Raw genomic sequence first — 27,238 nt, 5'->3', positions numbered from 1 at the left:
AATTAAGTTGGAAAGTCTGTGGTGAATACAGGGAATATGATGTCTTAATCACACATGCACTTTGAGTATAAATCCAACTTTTTTTCTCTCCAAAACAAAACAAAAGTTACTAGTGGCCCTATGAGTACCACTTTTTTATGATGAATCATTAATTGCTGATTGTTTTATACCTGTCTGCCTTCAATAATGTATGTGCATTTCTTTCATTTCTGAGATAAAGGATACTACAAACACTGTGAAGTCAGCTTCATATCTTGACCTACACTTAGAAATCGATGGTAAAGGAAACCTATTGACCAAACTTTACGACGAACGTGATGACTTTTCATTCAAAACTGTCAACTTTCCTTTCATCTGTGGCAACATCCCTTCAGCACCTGCGTATGGAGTGTTCATATCACAACTCGTGCGTTATGCCAGAGCTTGCCGAGACTATGCAGACTTTTTGTGTCGCGCTAGAATTCCAACAAATAGGCTTCTGGAGCAGGGTTATGTTGCAAGATTGAAGTCATCACTACAATAGTTTTATGGCTGTCATCATGAACTCGTGGATCGTTACGGTGTATCCATCTGCGCCATGAAACTGATTTGTTCAACGTGTCATAGTTTTCCTTTCCTCTTTCGTCTACCCCTGACTTGACTTTTTATAAGCAACTCGGCGGGTGTTTCTAGAAAAGCAGAAGACGCTTACCCGACCGGTGCACCTGATCCATGCTCCCAGTTTTTAGTTGCATCCGAGATGCTCATTTGCTTTTGTTACTTTGCATGTATGATTTTAGTTACTCTTTGTTCTTTGTTGTGTATGTCTGTTTTCCATCTCTGTTCTTTGTCACATTCTTTTGATTACTGCTATAACCTTCGTTCCCTTGATTATTCTTTCACTTTTTTCTGCGTGATTGTTTCACAAATATATACAAGATTACAATTCAAGTAGCTCTTATGTTTTGCAAATATATAAGTGCTAATGTTTTTATAGTTTTTATTAAGAGATGTTGACATATACATTTACAGCTGCTTCATGCTACACATACATGTACCAGCACTTGAGAATCATGAGCTTTGTTTCATGCTTAAGTAGTGTCCCAGCACAGAAATGGTCTGTTTCACTTTTGCTTTCTTCTCACTTCATCAAGTGAAATTTTCAAGTGATAACCACTGAAAAGAAATCAAGGAAAATAACAGTGACTGATATATGCAAAATGCTACAATGTAAATTAATGAAAATATACATGTATTTTAACCATATGATATGGAGAAACCTCATATTGTTGGGAAATATTGTTTCATGTACATATAATTTCGTGCAAATGAGGCAAAACTAACGGTTGGGTTGTTATAACAGTACCAGGTTTTTACTGATTTTTAAACCACCTGGTCATTATTCCCACAGTGATCAATACTGGTCAATTGAAAATTTGCAAACAATATTTCTGTCTTTATTCATAGTTTTTGTCCTACATTGAAAAAGCTAATATAGTATACATCTACTATATTTCAGTGTTCTTAAGTTTTATTCTTTTAATATAAAATAAACATTCCTAAATATATCTCTAAAATAATTCAAATTTATCTGAAATAACAACAAACTTTACAAAAATGTACTGTGTATTTCATGAGCACATCTTTGTTTCAATAACTATTAATAACAGGTAACATACATGTAAGTAAAAGTAGAACAGGTTACTTTTCACCTGTCGTTGTTAAAACAGCATCCCCTCATAACCAGATAGATCATAAAAAGTGGTTTGAAGTAATGAGTTTAAAAGTTATTTCATTTACCGGACAAAAACCTTGTAACTACAGAAAATGGAAAGCTTGCTAAGGATATTGCTTTAGGGCTTCTTCCATGTATGATTTTAACTACTTGCTGACTTATAATGATGTTTGGACCCCCATTCAAAATCTCAGGATCAATCCCTGAATGTTGATTTATCTATGAGCAATTAATGTCACATTGTAAAGTAGAAAACAAATTAGATACATGTATTACTATATTACAATTATCATAATTTTATGTATGAAATCTCTAATTGATACTGTGCTGCATATGCCAGTAACCATAGTTAGAGTACTTACACATGTACATATACATGTATTTTGTAGTTTTCAGAGTAAATTTCTTGTTCACAGACATACAAATGTAAACTGCAAATTTTGCTAAGAAATATGACTACACTGTTCTACACTAGCAATAAAAACAGTATACCTATCAGCAGTTTTGAAAATTTTAAATAACTGTGTACATACATTTGTACAAAGTATATGAATAAATAATGTATACCTTCAACACTTATCTAGTACATTGTACATGTAAGAATGTCCATGAAAATCAGCTCTTAGAAAAGGTCTACTTATGGTAGCCTTGATATCCAACACACTTTCAGTGCACTTTCATGGCCACAGAATTTCTAACATAACTGTATCATTCTAGTGTCATGAAAATCTTGTTTATCACTTTATGATCTGCATTCTAAATAAATGTATCTGGTATATCTTTTTATGTACTAAAAAGAACCAAATTAATAATCAGTTATGACTTACATGGATATAATACACATGTACATTGTATTACTATTTCTTCAAATTCCATACTGAATAGTACATGCCAAAATCAGTATCACATGCAGTATCAACAGGTGACTCCTATATCAACTCAAGAGCCACTGGCCCGCAGGGTGATATCAGTCGAGGTTTGAGTCTGCATATCACACAGATTTTTGCATATTATGTTCATTCTTTCTTATATTTTATCTATACAAAATGTACTTCAATTGTGTTCTGGGCAAGGTGTGGTATGTGATATGCAATATAAATGTATGTCTAGGGGTGTGATGTAGGGTATGCCATATAGGTCTATAGGTGTGATTTAGAGAATGCGATATAGGTCCATGGATGTGATATACAGTATGCGATATAGGTCTAGGCGTGTGATATAAGGTATGCAATATATGTCTGTGGGTGTAATATATTATATGTGAATATGTAATTTCATATTGGCCCTGTTATAGGTTTGAGGTCTGTCATATTGGTCAAGGCGATACCTCAGGGTCAATATGGCTGTCGAGGCCTATATGATTGAACTAAACCTATAACAGGGTCAATATGAAATTACATATTTATTGACAATTTTATTAACCAACTCAACTAGATGATTTGTAGAACAATTGTTTTCATGTTTTATCAAGAACATTTAGGTTTATTTGCATTTATAAGTCTTAAATATCATTTTTGTATAAAATGGAAGATTTTTTTTTGTGTTTCTGCAGCTTTTAGTCCCGGTGATCAAAGTTCATGAAATCCAATTCTAACTCAAAATGGCGGTGTCAAACAACCGGAAGTTATGATGCCGTATTGGTCCTGGTTTCATCCATGTTGGCCCCATATAGATGCCCGGTTTGAATTCATATCAACTGGTCAATTTTTGACATATTTTAATGTATTTTGGGTAGTTGGTTAATAAAGGGTACTTGAAATGGGTTTAGAGGTGTGAAATAGTGTATGCCATATAGGTCTATGGGTGTGATTTAGAGAATACGATATAGGTCCTATACACTATGTGATATAAGGTATGCATTATATGTCTGTGGGTGTGATAAATAGGGTACTTGAAATGGGTGTAGGGGTTTGATATACGGTATGCGATACAAGACTCGGGTGTGATATACACAAGGCAATAAAGGTCAAGGGTGTGATACAGAATGCAATATAGGTCAAGGGGTGTGATATAGAATGCAATATAGGTCTAGGGGTGTGATTTACAGTATGAGATATGTCTAGGAGTGTGATATACGGTATGTGATACAGGTCTAGGGGTGCGATATAGGGTATGGGATATAGGTCTATGGGCGTGATATAGGGTATGCGATAAAGGTCTATGGGTGTGATATAGGGTATGCGATAAAGGTCTATGGTCGACTGGAAGTTTGGATTTTTGGAACATGTACATGTACAAGTGTATGTGTAATGTCATGACACATGTGTCCACTCGCGTCCCCAGGACATTACTTTATTTCACTGGATACCCCTCCTTTTTGATAGTTCAAGATTACCTACTGAATGTGATGAATATGCCACATGACATCCTTACCGTTGAAACAGAGACATTGTTTAAGTCTCTGCTTTGAAATCATAATAATTTAACAATTCTGTTTATTTTCTACTTTATATACTTCATTGTTTGCTACATGTATGTACATGTGTTTACCATTTTTTTGTTATTTATGTACATGTACATGTAGTAATCAACATATATGTACACAATGCTTGCATTTTATGTACAGACGTTAAATTCCTGGGATCAAATTAATCACACATGAAATTTTCCAATAAAAAGGAGGGGTGCCAACCCCATGCACCCTCCCCTGGATCTGCCCCTGTAATCTATACTTCCTACACAAAAGGTTACATTGCAGCTCCGAAAATCCGTCATCAGAAGCTCCCGACATCTTCATTAAGTGGGTCAGATCGTGAGAACTCGATTGAGCTTTCCTGCCAGTGAATGTTCGGGTCAATTTGACAAAATAGTCCAGCTCTCTGCGTCAAAACTTAAATATTTAATATCATATAATCATTGAAACCTTGCAGGTCTACATATATTAAATAGCCTTAATATCGTTACACGCCCATGTCGTACGAAAAGTAAACACATATTTGACATGGAGTATGATCGGCGGCGGAGCGATATCTTAATGCAAACTTTGCAAGGATAATAGCCCGCGGAGTGTTATTTTAGTAGTTATATGTTGAAATGTCTATTCTGGTTATGTAATTTGGTTGCCGACGATCTCTAAGTCAAGTTCAGTCTATAAATAGACTTCCTTGACAATTATATCACGCTTACTAATTCTATAGTATTTTCAAATTAGATTCTGGTCGTACCCATTAAAATAAAATAATTGTTCCCTAGATCAAAGAGTAATCAAGGGAACCAAGGTTATAGCGGTAATCAAAAGAATGTAATCCAGGGACATAGACCAGACATGGAAAACAAACATACACAACAAAGAACATAAAGTAACTAAAATCATACATACAAAGTAACAAAAGTAAATGAGCAACTCGGCCTCCACTAAAAACTGGGAGCATGGACCAGGTGCACCGGTAGGGTAAGCGTCCTCTGCTTTTCTAGAAACACCCGCCGTGTTGCTCATAAAAAGTCAAGTCAGGGGTAGACGAAAGAGGAAAGGAAAACTATGACCCGTTGAATAAATCAGTTTCATGGCGCAGATGGATACACCGTAACGATCCACGAGTTCATGATGACAGCCATAAAACTATTGTAGTGATGACTTCAATCTTGCAACATAACCCTGCTCCAGAAGCCTATTTGTTGGAATTCTAGCGCGACACAAAAAGTCTGCATAGTCTCGGCAAGCTCTGGCATAACGTACGAGTTGTGATATGAACACTCCATACGCAGGTGCTGAAGGGATGTTGCCACAGATGAAAGGAAAGTTGACAGTTTTGAATGAAAAGTCATCACGTTCGTCGTAAAGTTTGGTCAATAGTTTTCCTTTACCATCGATTTCTAAGTGTAGGTCAAGATATGAGGCTGACTTCACAGTGTCTGTAGTATCTTTTATCTCAAGTTCTTTTGGGTAGATGCGATGTATCAAATCCCCGAAATTAGGATTGTTTAAAGATAACAAGTCATCTATATAGCCGAAACTGAGATTGAAGGATCTAGCCAAACAATATTCTTTCTTTCTGATCAGATCAGCTATAAAGTCAGCCTCATAAGAGTGAAGGAATAGGTCAGCTAGTAAAGGAGCACAATTTGTTCCCATTGGAATGCGGACCGTTTGTTGAAAAACATGTCCACCACACTGGACAAATATGTTGTCGATTAAAAATTCCAGCATTTTGTAAACATCTTCCTCTGTATATTTGGAAGATGATTTGGAATTATTTCTTACAAAGTATGAGGAATCTCTACCAAGAACTATATATTTGTATCTAGGTGTACCATTTTTTTGGAAAAACAACGATGTATAATGTTTTTAAGTCGGGATTTTAACTGAGTATGGGGAATAGAAGTATACAGTGTTGACAAATCATAGGTTTTAATGCTATTATATTCAGATAATAGTCTTGAACTGATTGTCTCCAAAAGATCTTTTGAATTTTTCAGGATCCACATTGAATTAATACCACTACGGGAGTAACAAGTGTTGTGGTAGGACTGTAGACCCTCTTTGACAGTTGCGAGTATAGAAGTTAAAAGTTTTGAAAGAGGTTTGGTGGTACATTTTGCAGATCCAGCTATGAAACGTTGTTTGTATGGATTATTGTGAAGTTTAGGAATCCAGTACATAGACGGTAAATCACAATCATCGTCCTTGGTAGAGAGACCAAAAGAGGATAGCACAGATTTATGGTTTTCCACAATCTCTTCTTTGTAAAGAGTGGTAGCATTGTAGGTCTTACCACTGCTATTATTTTCTACGTCTACCTCTGATAATAAACATTGGATATAAAACGTTTTGCAGACAAAAACAATGTTGTTTTGGGCTTTGTCTGCTGGTACGACAACATATTTGTCATGTATAGTAGACAATGGTTTTGCTACATCGGGGTCTTTGAAAACTGATGTAGCCTTGGCACTCATTGACCTACTTAAAACTTTCATTCGTTTCAAAATTAAAGACCTCACGGCCTTCAACCACTCTGACAGAGAATCAATGTCTTCTTGTTCTCGTTTTATCCATTTTCTTGCATAGTCCTCGACGGCATCCATAAGAACTTTAAAGTTATAATTCCAATTTATGGAGCGTGGTTCACGGTACTTGGTGGGACCTTTAGGAAGGATATTACGCAGAGATTCGTTTTCGATAATGGTTAAATCTCCCGTAACGACGTGACCAGAAGGACCGTATTTGAATGGAGAGGTTTTGCAAGAACAGTCAGGTGGTTTAGCCTTGAAGTCCTCAATCTCGAGGTTCTGCAATAGCCTTTTATAATTGAAAATTTTGGATGCTATGGGTGAAGTATAGGAATATGAAATAATTGGTATGGATTTGTCTTTGAAATATGGGGGGAATTTTGTTGGTAACGTTTTTGTGATGGAGGATGTTAGCCAAATTAATTGCATCTATACCTTAGTTGACAAACGGTAGTGGAAGAAATGATCGTTTTTCTTCATCTTGACTTTTCACACAAACTGGTTTAAAGAGTCTGTGGAAACCAATATCCAAAATGATGGCAACAAGTCTGTATAATGATGAAGTGGGGTCAGAAACAGGAGTGTCAAGACTTGTTTTGTAAAGGGAGTGTAGTAGAGTGAGAGGTATAGAATAAAGTTTGGTTCTAATGTGATGAAGTCCAAGAGGTTTTTGTATGAAAGGAAGGAGACCATCTATGGAGACATCATGTAACTTAGGTGATGTATAGTGGCGATGGCCATGACTCCTTTCCCGTCTTGGATTTTTGTCAAATAAATTCATCACATTTATGTTATTGTTATATTGGCTTGAAAGGTTTCCTATATTTTTGATATTGTCATTGCATCCGTAAGGTGTTGCAGTACCTAGTCTGCGTATCCAGTACTCCTCTCTTTCCCTACGATAGTTTTTACTTAGAACGGGACTGTTCGTAGGATGGTAAATTTTTTCTAAAATACGAACTTTCATGGAGAGGATTGAATGATCTTGTTGATTAAAGTGTTTATAAATTGTCGGAATTTGGTGGTGTTAATTCCCGAACGATGACCGCACATTCTTTTATTTAATCGCTCTTGCGTTTCTCCGACATATATTAAACCACATAAGTTGCATTCTAATCCATATATTAAGTTTGTTTATTTGCAACTTAAGTCACCGTGACTTCTTGTATGGAAGGTTTTGTTTGTAAGGGAACTGGAGAAGTAAGGGTCGGTTATAAGAATGTTGCATGTTTTGCAATTTTTTATACCACATTTTGATATGGTACAATGTGGTTCGTCATCGTTGTAGTCAAATATATCGTTTAAAGTGATGGAACATGGTTTGATATTTTAAAATAGTCAGAATTTTTGTACTGGAATAGATGGTCTGCAGACTGAACATGTGATTGGGTACTTTTAGTTGAATTGGTCGGGGCACTTTCCATACCAGATGTGAGTGTGCTAAGATTCCCATCTGGGGACACCACATACTTACAAGACAACAGAGTGTCCGATCTGCTGTCAGGTTCGGACCTTTTTATACTGGGCGACGTCCGAGCCAGTTTTTCTTTCATTCCTCTTGTTAAAACCATTAATTTTAAAAATTGTATTACTGGATTGATGATACCCTCGGGGACAAAATCCACCAGCAGAGGTATCGACCCAGTGGTGTGAAGAGTAATCAAGGGAACCAAGGTTATAGCGGTAATCAAAAGAATGTAATCTAGGGACAAAGACCAGACATGGAAAACAGACATACACAACAAAGAACATAAAATAACTAAAATCATACATACAAAGTAACAAAAGTAAATGAGCAACTCGGTCTCCACTAAAAACTGGGAGCATGGACCAGGTAAACGATAAAATAGGGTTAAATCTTATGTGTATATTATAAATGTACTTCTTGAAAGCAGATAAAGGGAATCATTTGCATAGAAAGTCTCATTTAAAATGATAGGTATCAATTTGAAAGCATTACCCCTCTCATGAACCTGACATGATTTTAAATTCATTATTAACTGTACAAAGAATTTCAGTGTACCATTTTAATGCATTTTTCCGTATTTTGTTGGACACGCATCATAGATCTCCAATAGTATATACGGGATCAGGCAGATATATATGATCAGTTTTACCGGTTGTATTTTTCGTTGTCGTGAAAATCAAATGGCCTTGTAACCTTCTTATTTGGCATGTCTTGTCGGAAATATTGAGGGAAATGGGAAAAAGTAAGTATGTTTGATGAACATTTTTAAACGCAAACTATTTATGATTCTATTACTTAAAATGATTGTTATTTGTGATGAACATTTGATTTGATTCGATTGATTTGTTTCATGTTGAAAGAATGCTACATCGTATGCGCACTCATTCGCACTGGAGAAAAACAGTCAAAGGCTATCCATGTATCACATACGTAATTGATTTTGAAGTCCTAATAAGCTTGCTATCCTTTCCAGTGCACACGTTCACGTACTCACTGCATCAACTGATCTCTCCAGTTATTCCTGGTAGTTTTCCCTTTTTTACGCGCATGTACAGCGGAGATACATGAACATGCAACCTGCAAATTTACACTTTAAAAAAAAAACTCCTGACGTTATGCCAACATGCTATTCATTGATACAAACACTTTTGTTTATAATTACGGTAGCTGATTCCATTTTGGTTGATTTGTAACTATGGAGGGGGATTTAAGACATGGATCGTGCATGTATTAGATTTTGGGGAAAAGTGCTGATAGGTATTGAAGGGCGAAATCCAATGCGTAATTTGATAGTGTGTTGAAGGAAATTAGATCAAGATTTGTTTTTTTTGTTCAATTGTTAGGGACATGCTTTATCGTCCCATCTCCGTTTGCAAACCAACACTGAAGTGATATATTGGCTTGAATCTAGTACATGCACATGTATATAGAATGGGAGTAACAACAAATCCATTCTTTACAAAAGACAATTCCTTCAACATGGTAAAGTTGAATGATGTATCCGCAGTAAAATGTCAGTACACTCACCATTTTAATCATCCTGTTACAAAGGAAACGAAACCACGGTTGTCTTTACTATAAATTATTTATGCTTTCCCAGTTTTAAAATTGCTGTTTTATATATTACCCACTCATGCATTATAATCGTAAATATACATACTTATTTGATTACAGTTCGTTAATATAGTCTATATTTATTCAAAGGTTTATAATGCTGTCCCCGTAGGATATTTGTATAACATAAAATCATAATGGAGAAATTTTATAGAGGAAGCCAATGACCGACTAATTTAATGGTAGTTTTAATACGAAAGTAACTGTGTGAAGTGACCATGGCAGCTTTTAAAGTTTTGTCGTTTATATTGCCAATAAAATCGTACAAAATCGCGACATCATTACTATGTTAAAGTATTGAATAGTATCTCATTATATAAATGATTGAGCTTTTGGTGTTTACAATAAAAAACACTTGGATATAATTTTTTTAAAAGTCACAGTTTACTTTGACGGCCACAGTTTGTATCAGTTATGCTAGACTAACCGTAAGAGACATCTAGCTGAAATAAATTTTATGATTTCAACCTGGATATGCTTGAGAAAAAAAACACCCACACACACAAACAACAAGTAAACCATCTTAAGAGCTACCTATTTACATATGCAGTTTTTAAATTAAAGGCATATACATGTATAAGCATTCGAACTGTAAAAAAACAATTTTAAAGTATCAAAATATTTTTAAATTATAACGAAATCTGTAAAGTATCAGTAGCAGATCCATAGATTTCGAAAAGCAATGGTGAGTTCCAGAAAAAAAGGCGAGCTCTGTGTTGCCCAAATTTTGCACGAAAATACAATTTTTTCAACAAAAAAGGGCGGTGAACTAATTACCAGAGTGTTGAAGAATATCAGAATTTTTAGTTAAATTAGTGCAAACTCAGGCAAAAATTAGAAAACAACGTTAGTCTGGACCTCGAGTCTGGAACCCCAAACAGTAGACACCAACCCCATTTAGAACTTTCTGGATGCCACACTTTCCACCCGGGCTAGAGCATAATGCAATATAATGTTTCGAATGTTACGCTCCCCGTTTTTTCATTCCACCCAGAATTTCACGTGTATAGGCTGCACGTTCCAGAAGATGTCATCAGTTTATACCTATGATTTCGTTTTGGTTGCCAAACAATGTATGAGGTAGCATGGGGCATCAATTCTTAATCATCAAGTAACTTTTTTATGGTTTAACTTATACAGAAATATTTATACATTTATTCTGATTTCTCAACAATCTTGCATTAAGTTTATTATAAATTTAAGTATGCTGTATGAGCTGCTTTCTTTCATTGAGAAAATTCAATTTATGTTCGAAAAACTACTGATTTTTTTTCAGTTTTTCAATTAATTGTTTTCTTTGTTATGTGACAATTGAGGTTTCATATTAATAGCCACTGTTGGTCAGTTACCATCAATCGAAGACCCAATATTGCATATAATGGTAGTACAGAACTTCAGGATTATTTAATTCATCAGTTGATTTTTTGTAATGATATTATAGGAGTGTATTTTGCTTTCTTATTTACTGTTTTTGACTTCCCACAAAAACAATAATTTACATGTTTAACTACTCCTACAAGTCATCATGGTCATGAATCATATACAAGATAAATTGATTGTCATGTAAAAACTTGTAAGACATTTGTGGATTCAATTGTACTATAAGAATAAATTGATAAATTACCAGTATAAATGCATTGTCATGTTGACATGTGCCAGAACTTTGATAATATGCTTTGTGTGTATGAGAATAAAAAATTAATTATAGGAAAAAGAAAATTGTTTCTTAGATGTTTTGTATGAATTAATGAGGCCAAAAATAATAATAGTCTTGTTTCTAGACACATGGGTAGGTAGGTAGGTAGGTAGGGTTGGTAGGTAGGTAGGTAGGTAGTTAGGTAGGGTAGGTAGGTAGGTAGGTAGGGAAGTTATTTTATTTTTCAAAAACATTTTACATTGAGTTAATGGGGAAACAATCTAGACTTTAACAATGCTTGAGCCAAAATGATCATAAAATATTAAGAGTAGGCACAAAAAACTAAGGTAGGTAGAATAGCGGGAAACCAACATATTATTTTATTTTGCCCAAATTACAATGTACTGTTTAAGAATAGGTATGTCATGCACTTCAGATGCCCACTCTAATTAAACTCCTGGCTTTTATTTTGTGATTTAAGGTGATCACGGGTACAATGAAGGTCAGTTATGCAGCCATGAGTGAGATCTGTGACTGTGTACACAAAAATAATAGCTTAAAGAGACTTACCGGGCGTCATTCAAGCCAATGTATCAATGACTCTTTAAGACAGACAGACAGACAGACAGACAGACAGACAGACAGCGTTCTTACACACTGAGATACATAAAGCTCAGAGCTCGAGCTTGTTTTGCTGTAAATAAGAAATCAAATTGATTGAAAGAGGTCATTTATTCAAAAATGATACAATGCAGAGCTATTCTGCATATAAAAAACATCAACTAAGTAATACCAAATTACAACAAAAATAAAACATCAAATGAATAAATGACAGATTAGTAAAGGTGGGAAGAAACATTCTGCTACAAATCCACTCTTACAAATGATTGAACACATTCGTGGTAAGAGTGGATCCCCCACCCAATGACTCTTCAAGTCATATTTTATAGTGATTAATGGGTCATTAGGAGAAAAAAATATGAAAAAGAGCACCCAAACTGTACCAAATTTTAGTGGGGTCATATTTATACACCCACTCAACAAGCGAATGGTATATTGGAATCACCATGTCCATCTGTCTGTCCATTTTCATTATTGATTTGGATGGTGGAATTGGCACATACCCCAAATGGTTCCTGAGTACATGTATATATGCTTTTCTTTCAGAGCCTGCTAGAATCAAGGCTGGAAGAACAGGACCTCCTCCATTGAAAGATGGCATCTCTTATGTTAACCCATATCTTGAGGATCAGATGGTAAATGCTCTAGTACTATTAATAGAACAATAAACATTGAATCCTTTCTAAACAGAACCTGATTTAACCAAATGCCTGTCTAAAGAGAACACCTTTTTTAAATCTTATGAATTGAGGTGAGTTATCAAACAAAATTCTTCAGTCCAAAAGGGTTTTGCTTCAGACAGATTTCATTAGTATCAAATTACTAATAAAGTGAATCATCCATGTGTTGCTATCATTATATGCATGTATATGCATTTATGTGTCATGAAAATAACAAACATGCATTATGTGGATTATGTGCTTTGGTGTGAGAAACAGTCTGACATTTCAGGATTTTTGTACCATGCAGTTGTTAGTTAAGACCTATTGTTGAAAAAATTGATCTGAGTATATTAAAGTTTTGATCATATATACTCTAGATCTCTTAAAACTTCTAAAATGTTAAACAAATTTGGAAAAATTAAAAGAAAATTGAGTTTGCTATCACCGTGGCTGATCCAGGAGTTTAATGAGTTTGAATTTCCACTTTCATTGGACTATTTTATTAACTTCATGTACAGTTTTGCAGAAATAGGTAAACAATTACCTGAAACCACCCTTTTTTTTTACCCCCCCTCCCCCCGCTTTTTTTCTAGATCCTTCACTGACCTCTTAAGATTTTGATTGAAGGCTAAACACACATCACACATGTGCCAATCCTGACAAATGAGCCATCAATAACTTGTATCCTGCACACAGATACATGAATTCAAGCCCTCAAATGCAATTTTCATGAACCATGTATTATATTAAATCTGTATAGCAGGTAACATTTTGCGGGGTACTTATTTTGGCATATTTTACAATTGTATATAAACACCAAAATAAATACCTTTAAATACTTACAGCATAAGTATTTAGTGCACCACTAAGCATCCACTGGAAGTAGAATTGGAAACATTTTTCGTATACTATTTTTGTTTCAAAATTTTTATACCATTTAAAATAACATTAAATACGGTATGGTATTTGACTTGAAAAATGGAGGTATTATTTGTTAACAGAGCTTTATTGCTTTTTATATGCTGCATATAAAGTACAGGGAATCCTGTTTAAACTGAACCCTGAATAATCCAAGAACCTGTCTTAATCAAACACAAAATAATCCAAAAACCTGTCTTAATCAAACACTGAATAATCCAAAGACCTGTCTAAAGCATGCCCTGAATAATACAAAGACCTGTCTAAAGCATACACTGAATAATACAGACATGTCTAAAGCATACCCTGAACATAACAAGACCTGTCTAAACAAAACACATTTTAAAATCCTTTTATATCAATTCAAATGTATTTTGAACCTTAGTAAATCAAAACACCTTTCTAAACCAAACACCTGTCTACACCAAGCACTTGTATACACCAAATACCTGTCTACACCAAACAAGTGTCTAAAATGAACACCTGTCTAAATCAAACACATGTCTTAACAAATTTGAGGTGTTTAGTTAGTCAGGTTCCATTGTATAGTCCCTGAACTGATCCATACAACTGTTTGATGGATCATGACTGCTGATTGAATGATAGCCAACTGATTGATAATTGATGACCATTGACCATCTGATTATAGTTTGTTAAGTTAAATGATGGATGTCTTGTTGATGTAAATTTCAGAATTTTCATAGGAACAAATCCATTTTAAATTGATTTTTTAATTTAAAATATTAGAACCACATTTTGTATTTCATTAAAGAAACAAATGTAAAAGAAAAACAAATCTCTGAGTTTACATTATTTAGTGAATATGTGGAAAAATAGAAAACTGAAACAAAGAATCCATAAAATATGTCAACCAATCAGTGGTCACATGACAGGAAAATATGTCAACCAATCAGTGGTCACATGACAGGAAAATATGTCAACCAATTAGTGGTCAAAATGGAAGCAATCACAGATCGGTTTGACCAATCAATGACTGATTGGTGACCGATGATGGATCACAATTATAATTGAATTGATCAATTCAGGGACTGTATTAATTTTGATACTAATGATTCAACCAATTTGTGGTTAATATCACTGTCATAAAAACATTTAATTGTAAATTAAATGTTAGATTTTTGAATTTTTAATGCTTAATGTTTATGCCCTGCCACAGGAAGCAGCAAAGTATTATAAGATACACTCTGAAAAGGTGCCATCCATTGGTCCGTCGGTTCGTCTGTCTGTCTGTTCATCCCCCAACAGTTTCCAGATTAATGAATTTTATTTGAAACTCTGCATTGTTGTTAGATACCATAAAATACAGGTTTATTTTAATATTCAGCAAAATCCATGATGCAGTTTTCGAGTTAGGCTATTTTGAACATTTTGCCATCCACTTATTTCTGCCATAAATTGGCAAGATATCACTTACAATGTTCCATTTTATTGCCCTATAGTTTTCCCTAATATTTCTTGTATAAAATATTCTTTAACTGTATAGTGTATAAGTACCAAAGAAAAGACTGTCAGTCTTGTAATAACTTCAATAACTGAGTGCTTCATTGAAACTTTGATATTAACTACACAGCTTGAAATTTGGCATGCATGCTGGTTGTAGTTTACAGATCTACCTGGACAACAAATGAATAAATATACAGTAAAAACCTGTATAAACCAAATCTTCATTAGACTAAAATTTGTTCTTTTTAGACAGGTGTATGGTTTATACAGGTTTAGAATAGATTTAAACTAATATAAACTTCAAAAAATGTCTGCTTTAGACAGGTTTTTTGGTTACTCACTGTTTGGTTTAGACAGGTTTTTTGTTACTCAATGTTCAGTTTAGACAGGTTTTTTGTTACTCAGTGTTCAGTTTAGACAGGTTTCATTATACTTTATAATGCTGTATAGGCTGCTTTGTAGGTTATAATGCATTCTTTTCTAGTTTCTAGTTTTTTATCTTTGGATATGATGATAGGTATATGTGAATTTATATTTTAGGTATAATTACTTTTGAATCATTTTTGCAATTCAGGCATTTATGGATCAAAGCTTTTTAATTCAGTTGATTTTACTAAATCTTCTGATATGAGAAATAATAGTATGTACTTTTAGGGGTGGAAGATTTTAAAAAGGGTGTGGGGTCCCAGAGGGGTTCCATGAAAAAAGGGGTTACTGGATATTATTTCCACATTTTTGCTTATTTGTTTTTAAATCAGCAAGATTTTCTAACAAGGGGTGAGGTTAAAACCTCTGGAGCTGCCCTCTTAATCAGCCAATGCACCTTTGAAATTTAGTTTATTATCTTAAAATTTTAGAATTAGTGAATGTTTGTAATTAATTTCGCTAATGATGAACTCGGTACATACAGTAGAATTAGACTTACATAATTTGTCTAGCAGCCTTGCCATTTAAAACTGATACATATATTTGTGCTTTTAAGATTACAAAATGACCTTTACTTTGCTTTTGGAATAAAACTTTTAATTCCACTTTTAATGTATTTGTGAGTTATTTCATGGCAGACAGATTTATGTTAGTGTCAAACAAGATTTATTCAATTTTTGGTCTTCGATAGTTGGTCTATACAAAGTGAAATCAATCCATATATTCGGAGTTCAGATTAAATTTGGTCAGATGGACAAACAGAATGATGGCCAGGCAGGACAAACAAGGTTATTCCAATATGGAACCTATTCATCTGACCAATCTAAACTCCCAATATATGGATTGATTTCACTTTATATAGACGAAACATGCATTGTAAGCAGTTTCGTTTGCTGTTCAATATGTACTTCTTTTACAAGTTAGGGTATACCTAGCACAACAACTTAAGCAACTTCCAAGATTTCTTACCTTTTGCACAATGATCAACACATACAATTTGGAGTCCTAACATCATGCTTCAGTGACCCTTCATTTGACCCGCAATGGGTCAGAGTCAAAATAACATGAATAGAGCCTTCAAATTGATTAGTAAAACCATAAATTTTAATAGACTATCTTCACTCATTTAATCAATTTTTATAAGTTAATTCTTTTGTGAAAAATCAACATAATGATATAGTACAGGACTGGATTGTTAGACCTCTACTGTAAAGAAAAGGGGTACTGGTAAACATGTACTATTTTAGTACACTTGTAGCTTAATACTTATGTAAAGCTGTATATGATAACATGTTTGTATTCTCAGCATGGTACTGTATGGTCACAGTCACTTTGTTCAAGCCTCAATATTGTTGAAGTGAGTGAATGAGTTTAACAATTTTGGTAGATATGTGGCAGATCAAGGAAGTGGGGTTCAGGGATTGGAATTCCCACTAATTTTGCCCTAAATTGTGGTAAAATCAAGCAGTTGATATCATGGACTCCCCTTTGTTAAAAATGTCTAGATCAGAACCTCTTCTTTAAACATTCTAGATCTGCCCCTTCCACAAATACACAGTCAATTAATATACATGAACTTTGCATATATTTTTGCAGGAAATATATGGATACACCAAGAACAAAGGGAAAGAAATCCTGATGTGGATATTCTACATTTTAACAATTGGTATCCTTAGGCTCTTCTTCTTCTGGTTCCCACGCTTAATGATAGCAGCAACACATTCAAAATGTTCTCTAAAAGTAGCAGTTGTAGTTGTATTAAAGGTAAATATATTATTGTATGACTTGGGGATCATTCTGAAATCAGGGTACCATGTCAATCACAAACTTATCACCTTTTCTTGTTACACAGGAGAAAAGCAGTTATATTTTACCGTAGGAGAAATGGCTGAGTAGTACCTATTTGGTCCAATGGGTCTGAATGGCCTTTCTGTTTGATTCTCATTGGCCCAATGGGTCTGAATGGCCTTTCTGTTTGATCCTCATTGGGTCAGTGGGTCTGAATGGCCTTTCTGTTTGATCCTCATTGGGTCAAATAGAAAATAAAGTGAAAAGAAAAAGAAATTTGGGTGCTGGAACTGCATTTTTCATCACAAATTTTATGGGTCATTTCTAATTTATATTTGAGTTATATTTTCACTGATATTTTTCAGTTTTCATGGGGAATACATGTATGATACAGTTGGCCCCTATAAAAGTGATCACTCATGACTTGAGTTGTTGAATAATGAAGAAGTTGTCCCTTAAGTCAACGTTAATCTCTAACAATATGAGTAAACTAAAAGCTTTAGTCATGAATTTGTATAGTGAGAGCCATCTTTTCATTGGCATAATGTAAAATATTATAAAATAAATTTCTTGAGGTTAAAATTTTAAATTTGAGCCTTTTTATTTTGAAATTGTAATGATCAATTGCTTGCAGGGAGGATTCTGTTTCTCATACTCACATTTGTTATTATTAATAGGACCAGTATGATCAGTATTTTGTTTCAAAAATCAAATATCGAGAGAAGAATGGAGGATCTAATGGAACTAAAGGAACAAGGTCTGTACACATAACTTAATATTTATGAACATTACTAGAAAAAGTGTAGATAGCTACCCTTTGTTGCTTTGTATGTATGGTTTTGGTTACTTTATGTTCTTTGTTGTGTATGTCTGTTTTCCATGTCTGGTTTTTGTCCCTGGATTACATTCTTTTGATTACCGCTATAACCTTGGTTCCCTTGATAACTCTTAAAATGATTAAGCTGTTGTTATAATGATTGATACAATCAGCTATCCCAATACTGAAATAGCCTGGTATAGCTATAAGTACAAATTGCTACCCTAAATACTGATAAAGTAGACTAGTATAGCTGGCAGTATAAATAGCTACACTGAATAATGATAAACAGGACTGGTATAGATAAATGTACAAATAGCTGTCTAAAAAAAACTTACATAGATAGTATAAATATTAGTACAAGTAGCTACATATAATACTGACTGGTATACCTATAGGTACAAATAGCTCACCAATGTACAAGAAGATATGGTAGTTGATAGCTTACATGAATGCTGAACATGAGTACTTGAACGTGTATCAGTTTTGGAACCAGTGGAGATCAGCTGGTTGTAACCCCTTTTTGCTGGAATCAGTTTTGTTCATTTTACCTACAATTTGGCCAACAATGGCAATATTATAGCCTGGGCCTACTTTCTTTTTGGAACTCCCCTATTCAAAATCTCTGGATCTGTCCTAGTGTACTATTATTTGAGATTCAGGAGATACACTCAAATTACATTTGATTTTAAGCAATCTGATTGGTAAAAATTTATATTGAGAAAGAATTTGAAGAAAAACTCAATTTAATTTATTTTAATGAATTAAATAATTATGTATATATCTTTCTTTTCAGTACAAAAGACCTCAATTCTTCTTCTCAAGTTGACCAGATTTCATATAAGAAAGGAACAAAAACTCCACTTAAATATGGTGATGTTTCTGTAAGTTTGGTAGAAAACAAATTCAAGGCAAAACCTGTCTTTACATAATAATTAGAATGAACTAGTGACTAGTGATTAGAAAGTAGAGATTACTGTTTTAAAACACAGACCGTCAAGGCAGATATTTCAGATTTTTAATATTAATGGAGGTAAAGTCTAAAGAATTTAGATTTTGATGCCATGAATTTGTGTTGTAAAAATTCTCAATTGAGTTTTCTATGAACATATTAGATACTTGCTGTAAACAGACAGGGGTCAGTTCTACAAAATATTTGAAGTGTAAAATTACTGATTAACAAGAAGTTCTGATACATGTCATCGAAACTTACAAAAGCTTTTTTCACTTTCAACTTTTGGTGAGGCTGACTGCAACTTTTAACCTGAGATCACAAGAGCTGCCTCACACTGAACAATAGAAGCTAAAGATGTTCAAAACATATATTTATGACATGTATAATATACATTGTATATGCAATATTCAACAATGTAATCTAGTAATCTAGATAACTACCAATATTTTGTTTTAATTTTATTTACCCTCATTCAACAAGTAGGATATTATGTTTTTATCTGGCATTAACAGTTTGTGAGTTTCAAGGCTTTTTACCTAGAACATTTGGTATGCTAGATATCTGTGTTTAAATTAGGGTGCATAGTAGATGTGCCTAAGTACACATCATGATTATATCTGGCCAAACAATAAAAGAAAAAATTTAAAAAGTTCAGAATTTTGAAATAGATTGTCCCATAATACATTTCAAAATGTACTTTATTACAGTCAGTAGATGTTGAGTTTGGTTCAGAAAAGGTGAAAATTAATTTATAAAAGCTTTTATTGTGGTAGCATGAGCAGCTTTGGTGCAATAAATTAGCATGGGGATGGAAACCTTGAAAATTATTTCCCCTTTTCTCCAATGAAATCCTCTTTCTTTTCTTTGAAGACTTCTCTTCTCTCCTTGAATTATCTCCCGTTTCCTTTTTGCCTAGAAATGTTCTTCTGCTGCTAAAGTAATGGACTTCCCCTTTAATTTTCTAGTGTCTAAATTTCCTTAATGTTTGTCCTGCTTTTAAACTGAGGACAGGAGAGTTCCTGGCAGTTGTCTGCCTTTTCCCTTATTTTCTTTTTCATTCCTTTTTTGCTGTTGTTGCAACTGTCTCCTGCTTCCATTTTCCAATTGCACTTTTTCTGGTTCATTAGTATCAAATGCTGTGAAAGTACTTTTGTTTGTGGGGTTCCAATTTTTGTAGTTTTCGTGGGCTAGCCAAATCATGAAATTTCATTCCAAAGGAAAAGGAGATTTCCATTGATGTGTGTACTGAACACCTCAAAACAAAGAATTCAGGAAACCAAAAACATGTATTTCTTCCCTAATCCATGAAAATTGGTATCCACAAATCATAATACTTTCACAGAATATCTTTTCAACAGATGACAAACCTCTGATTTCTTGAGTTATTTTTAAGGACTTGCTTAAAGAAAAAAAAGGTAATTCATATAGAAAAGTACCTATTCTTATTAAAAAACAAATCTTTGAAGACAACCCAACATTTTGACAATGAACGTGCCAGTCTAAACAGAATCCAGGAATAATTTAATGGAAATATATTAATTTTCTGGGTGAACTTAATTTTCAAATTTTTTTGAATTGGTAAAGTAAGTGTTAAAAGTAGTACCAGCGAAATTATTTTTTTTATAATATGAAGTTGTAATTTTTTTTCAGTAGCACTCCAGCTAAGAATCATGCTAAATGTGATAAATGGTTTGAAAACCTACATATTTTTGTTTTTTATATTTTGTTTGAAATATGGTAAACAGAAATTAATATGTGCATGGCTTTTCACAAAACTCTTGGTCTTAGGAGATATGAATTGTATAGAATGTATTTTGGAATTCAATATTAAGGGAGATTGCTCTATAAATGACTAATGACTGAAATACAAAAGAAACTAAAATTATACATTTCATCTTCAACCTCTTCCCAAAAATAAAAATGTGTATCCTTTCTGAGCAGTATAACATATAACAGAAGTTGCATGATTCTTACAATGACTTCAGTGGTGGATCCAGGGAGCCTCCTTAGAAAATTGCAATTTTTAAAAATTGTTGAAAAATTGTTCAAGATACTCTCAGAATGCAGAATTTGAGGATTAATATTTCAAAATTTTCTTTGGGGGGGGAGGGGGGGTATGCCCCCAAACCTTCCTGGCAAAAACATATCACTTTGTGATCTTCACCGGGGCCCCCTTACCTAAACTCTGGATCCACCACTACTGTTACTTAAAACCATGGAAGTTGATACCTGTATATTTACTTGAAAGAATTCACAAACATGAACAACATGGAAAATACATTTTATGGTAATCCACATTAAACCAGAAACTTAAGTATAACCAAACATTTTCTGAAGTCATGCTGTGGCAGTTATTAAATTTTTAGGCCAGACTTTAAATTATATCTGTTTGCTGTAGCCTAATTACCGGTACATACAAAATTGAGTTTGTAGGTTGGTAAATGTTTTCATTTCAAGTCTGAACTTAAATGTTCAAAAAATTAATATAAAGATATGTTCTACAGTGATTACTAATGTAACAAGGTATGTTTTTACCTTTTAGTTTATTTTTATGTTTCTTGAGTATATAGGGGCAACTCTTTTGCTGTGCTTATGTATAATGATGTTTTGGGGGCAGCTGCAGCTTGCCCTGTGGTTTGAGGTTTTCCTCTTTATTCATTGAAGACCAATGGGAGGGTCCTGGGCTGACATTTTCATCCCATTGGGATTGTTGTCTCTTTGACATATTCACCATACCTATTGTTATATTACATCTATTCACTTAATTTAAAACAGCTCTTGAAGTGATAGAAAAAAAATACTACTAAAAAAACAAAAATATCAAAATATGAGAAAAATGGATTGATTAGATTCCTGTTGGAGTTTCCTGCTTGGTTAATTAGGCTGTGGCGAACTAACTATTTTTTTAAAATTTTAATAACCTTACAGACCAAACTAAATACTAATACACTTATTATTTTCAAAATTAACTGTCCATAAAGTCTAATAGGAAAAGCCAGACTTTAAACTACTAAAGAATTTATTTTGAATGAATTTTTATGATCTAGTTTGGCAAGTTTTGTTATGATTTTTTTACACTTGGTTTAATTCTCTTTATGTATCAGTTACGTAATATGTCAAAGTTTTGTTAGTTTGTGATATATTTAGCTAATTTCTTTTATTAGAACATCCTAGTTTTCAACATGAATTTTGTATTTCATTTGAATCTTGATAATTTAGTTGACCAAACCACAGAGAAAAAAATAGTTTATACAGAAGTTTGTATGTTAATAATTTAGCTGAAGATCTTTTTCCTTACAGAGAGATCAAAATATCATAAGATATTTTGTTACTAAAAAAGTGAAGTATGTCTGGAATAATAACTCCCAGGAGTTTGAAAAGGCTAAGTAAGTACTGTTGTTATACTAGCTGGCACTCAGTAAATAGTGATTCTGTATGAATCATGGTTGTTCTATCTACTTCTTGGACGGCTAGATATTTCAAGAGAATCACACTATGAATGATGTGATACAAAAAAATGTTATCAATTCCCTAATCACAAAATTTAAAATTTACGTTGAAAATAGCAACAGTTTATTTAGATAATATACTGTATAAATATGATTATTATTTGGTTATCATGAATGACCCAAGTATAATCACTCTAGCCAAGAAACTGAGAAACTGAAGATTTAACCTAGAACAAGTTGTTTACGCTCATTAAATCAGGGTGTTCTTTGATACCTGTGCTCAAATTTTTGTTTTTCACTCCATCCATTTAATTATTCTCTTATTTCTCAAAGTAAAGAGTTATGTCCCCTTAAAAGAAAATTTTAATGCATTCCATGGATTTTTCACTGCTACTAATCGTAATACATGTAAACCATCAATACTCAATAGTATTCTAGATAAAATATTGAACTTTCCACTTGATGAACTACAATCTGCACAGTTCTTAGGTGGAGAGCTAGTTATTTACTAAATTATTACTGGTCTAGTGGCCAAATTTTTTAGAACTAGAAAAAGGTCAGCAAAACTACCTTATAGCTTTGTCAGTAATGCTTAATTTTGGCACATGTTTTTTTGCAGTACAGTATCACATTGTTGTAAGTTTTAAGTGTCAGTCTCTGTAAGAATCAGGCAGATGGGTAAAACTTGGCATGATATTATTGTATAAGTAATTATATTTTGGTTATTCAGGATAACGACCATTTTGAAAGTTTTAATTGACTATTTGCACCATAAAAATCCAGGAAAAAAGTCAAGATTTTCCATATCATATTGGTAAATTGAGTTATATTTTCATTGAAATGCACTGAAAATGAACATTTCAAGGGCAGATAGCTCTGTTCAAACCAACAATTTTGCCTGATTCTTACAAAAACTTACACTTAATGAGGAGTAGTACTTGTAATATCCTGATAAACAAATCATGAAGGTACTTATATTCCTGGATAATAATTTTTTGGTATTTAAAAATTTCACTAGTTCATGGATTTGCAATAGAGCCTCCAAGTTTTTCGTGAAATTTTAACAATTCACAGTTCGCCATATATAACCATCAAAAACCACAGAAATTGGTATCCCACTTAAAAAAGTTATTTTTGTGGCATAACTTGTTTTATTCAGGTATGCTTTAGACATGTCTTGTTTTGTTTGTGAAATACTGGTTTTGTTTTCAGGGGGTTGGACCATTCTACAAGTTGTTCATACTTCCATGAAGCCACTGGTCTCAGCCATGTTGAACAATCACGAAGGTAAGTCAGAGTTTATAATACAGTGGAAACTGTCTTAACCAGACCTGTATTTGGCTGTAGAATTTGTTCTATTTATAGACCTGTATTTGGCTGTTGAATTTGTTCTATTCATGGACCTGTATTTGGCTGTAGAATTTGTTCTGTTTATAGACATGTGTTTGGTTTACTTAGGATCAAATTATGTTTAAACTGAGATGAAGGAGCTTCAAAAGTATCAAGTTTAGACAGGATTTGTTATATTCGGGTAAGCTTTAGACAGGTCTTCTTGTACTCCACACATCGAAGTTGCAGAGGGTATAATGTTTTTGACCTGTCTGTCAGTCCGTCAGTCTGTCAGTCTATCTTCAGTTTTCCGGACTTTTTTTGAAATGCTTGCAGATATTGACATGATTTTTGGTATATAAGATCTCCGTGATAAGTTACAGGTCAAGTGTACCTTTTGTTTTGTTTTGCTCCGATGATTTTTACCGAAATTATGGGCCTTCAACTTAGCAAATTTCACAGAAATAACTTTTCCAGAATTTTTTTTCTAAACACTTGCAGATATTGACATGATTTTTAGTATATAAATTCACCATGATAAGTTACAGGACAAGTTTGTGTTTAGTTCCACTCCGATGTTTTTTACCAAAATTACGGGCCTTCGTACTTAGCTAAATTTACAGAACGCTTATTCTAAAGTTTTATTCAGGGTTTGCTAAATACAGGTTTTGTTTTATTCAGAGTTTGGTTTAGACAGGTCTGGTTTTATTCAGAGTTTGGTTTAGACAGGTTTCACTGTACAGTAAAAACTCATTTCAAAAGAGAATAGAAAGACTTAAATGTAAAGAGAATGGATATGATGGGTACATCACAAAATTAAAACTTTATGTTGAAAATAGCAATAGTTTGTTTAGATAATCAATATGATATATATGATAATCATTTTGTTATCATGAATAACCAAAATATTACCAGCAAAACATCATTATACACAGATACAGCAAAAAATTGTTCCTACAGACTTCAAAGATAATAAATGTAAACTGAAATACATTTGCATGTGAATTTATTTGACCAAAGAAAATCATGTCAAATACTGAAATATCAATCTTGGTCATTATAGCTGTCTCCAGTTACAATCCACAATTTCTGTAGACTATATGGTTGTTTGGAAGTCTAAAGCTGAAAATCTATTTTTTCTGACTCGAAGTGCTTTGCTTACACAGGTTTCAATATTAAGATTTCTTTTGATCCAGCTAGGCCATTCAGACTCCCTGGAGCTTCAAGTTTGTAGTTTGTATAAATAATTTTATTTCAGATGTGTTCCTTATATTTCAGGAGGAACCTTTATGGTAGTAATTCAATTCAGATTCACGTCACACCCATTATCACTCTCTTGTTTAAGGAGGTAAGAAAGAAGTACTCAATCAATTACCACTTTGTTAAATTTTTATTTGCCAATCTTTTGATGGCAGAATTATGCATTACTTGTGTCCATCTGTCTGTCTGTCTGTCTTTGAAAACAACACTTAAACATATATGATATAAAAATCTTTTAGAACAAAAAGAGGGGATTATGGGCATACTGTCACAATTCATTTGGTCAGACTTTCACTATTTGCTGAGTCAAATATTCTGTGTAAATTTCATGGTTAGATGTCTTAATGTCTTTTAAATTTGTGTTAGTTATTTTCAACAATATTTTCAAGATGTATCACAATAACTATGAGAACTAGAGCAAAATAAAGATGACCAACTTACTTTGGCTGGTAGAGGTCTACAGAAGTTTCCAAAGTTATAGGAAGATGCTTATTAGGTGTATTGCCCTTGAAAGATGAAAAGTGCAGTGTTTATACACAATATGTTGAAAACCATAATAGATAGAACGAAAATATGAAGAAAAAAACTTTGGAAAGATGACATGATCTTTATTATAGGGCTTACAAAAGTCTTCATGAGTCCAAGTTGTAAAAAAGACTCTTTGTTTAAGTTATATCCCTTGGAATGTAAATATTTTACCAGGTTTACTTTCAGTTGGTGAAATGATCCTTTTGATCAGCCCTTCAAATGACTGATTTGCTGTAATAGACTTCCATTGAAGTTACTTCCTTTGCAAAAGTAAAAAAAATGTTCAGTTTTGCAGTTCTTAACTTTTATTTTAAGAACAGTTGCAAACAAGGAAGAGATCTTAGTTACTAAAGTATGTCTTTATTCCTGACTACAAGGCCAAGAAATGAGTTCTGGGGAGTTATTCAGGTTTTCTAGGGCCTCTAGTTTTATTCCTGACATCAAGTACAATGTACTATGTAACTAGTCTAAACTGATCCTGGAAATACAGTTTAGCTGTGTATACCAGACATCTTCTGAAGTCCCTTTTTATCAGTTTCATTACTTTTAGACCTTTGTATAACAAACATTGGCCTTAACTGAACCAATCTTTCAGTCCAAAAGGTGTGCAGTTTAGACAGTTCTCATTGTATTTATAAGATATGGAAATGAGCTACAGGTAAGTAATTCAGGCCCTCTGTGGTGTCTAGTTTCACATATTTGTCCTCTGTGGTGGACACATTTTTCAACAAATGCTTAGCATTACAATGGGAACAAATTGTGCTCCTCTACTAGCTGATCTATTCCTTCACTTTTATTAGGCTGATTATAACTGATCTGATCCAAAAGACGAAACATCTTTTAGCCAGTTCTTTTGATCTCAATTTCTGCTATGAAGATGATGTATAATCGTTAAACAATCCTAGTTTTGGTTATTTGATACATCACTTCTACCCCTTGAGATGAAGATACTACAGAGCTGGCCATAACTATGCAGGATTTTTGTACCATGCTAGACTTTGAAGAATAAACTTCTGGAACAAGATTATATTACCACAAGATTGAAGTCATTACCACATTGAAGTTTTATGGACATGATCATGAATTCATGGATTGTTATGGTGTATCTATTAGCACCATGAGAACCAATTTGTTCACTGTATCATAGTTTTCCTTTCTTCTTTTGTCTACTTTGGAGTTGACTTTATATGAGAAACTTGGCAGGTGTTTCTTGAAAAGCAGGGAGCGCTTATCCTACTGGTGCACCTGGTCCATAGTTCCAGTTTTTAGTGAAGTCCGAGTTGCTATTTTACTTTATTTCCTTATACCTGTTATTTTGGTTATTTCTTTGTTGTATGTCTCTGTTTTCCCTGTCTTATCTTTATCCCTGGATTGCATTCTTTTGGTTTCTGCTAGAAACATGGCTCCATTACTTACTCTTTCATATTGCTAGAAATCTACTGTGTTTTCATTTTGAATATCTAAAATGTCCTAAGTTTGTTGAGTACAAGCTTTAAAATATTAATTAATGGTTTATCTTTGGTGAAGGCTTGATAGTGTCATATGTCACACATTATTGTCACCATTAGCATGTGAGTTTGAAAATTAAGTGTTACCGTTTTATGCTCAGGAGAAAAGGTGAAGGTAAATTTTATTACACATA

At 33.5% G+C, this 27,238-nt stretch overlaps 1 protein-coding gene across 5 annotated transcripts in view; it reads left to right on the top strand.

Moving 5' to 3' along the window:
• LOC148600930 (polyamine-transporting ATPase 13A3-like) overlaps positions 1 to 27,238 on the top strand; it is a 60,827-nt gene that overhangs the window by 3,569 nt on the left and 30,020 nt on the right. For 3 of the 5 annotated variants that reach the window (XM_088554250.1, XM_088554249.1, XM_088554253.1), the window contains exons 3-10: positions 12,547 to 12,635; positions 17,067 to 17,234; positions 17,936 to 18,015; positions 18,872 to 18,959; positions 19,738 to 19,767; positions 22,331 to 22,416; positions 23,692 to 23,766; positions 25,087 to 25,156. In XM_088554250.1, the coding sequence (XP_088410376.1) occupies positions 12,547 to 12,635; positions 17,067 to 17,234; positions 17,936 to 18,015; positions 18,872 to 18,959; positions 19,738 to 19,767; positions 22,331 to 22,416; positions 23,692 to 23,766; positions 25,087 to 25,156 (686 nt within the window). Of the gene's footprint in view, positions 1 to 8,731; positions 8,872 to 12,546; positions 12,636 to 17,066; positions 17,235 to 17,935; positions 18,016 to 18,871; positions 18,960 to 19,737; positions 19,768 to 22,330; positions 22,417 to 23,691; positions 23,767 to 25,086; positions 25,157 to 27,238 lie in introns of those variants that run through there. The other 2 variants (XM_088554251.1, XM_088554252.1) reach the window with 2 other exon arrangements.

The sequence above is a fragment of the Perna viridis genome, chromosome 12 (assembly GCF_037379345.1).
Source record: "Perna viridis isolate PV_CMFRI_1.1 ecotype Kerala chromosome 12, ASM3737934v1, whole genome shotgun sequence".
NCBI classification, from domain to species: Eukaryota; Metazoa; Mollusca; class Bivalvia; order Mytilida; family Mytilidae; genus Perna; species Perna viridis.
Note: the sequence above shows the minus strand (reverse complement) of the source record. Positions and strands in the feature narration are given on the sequence as shown.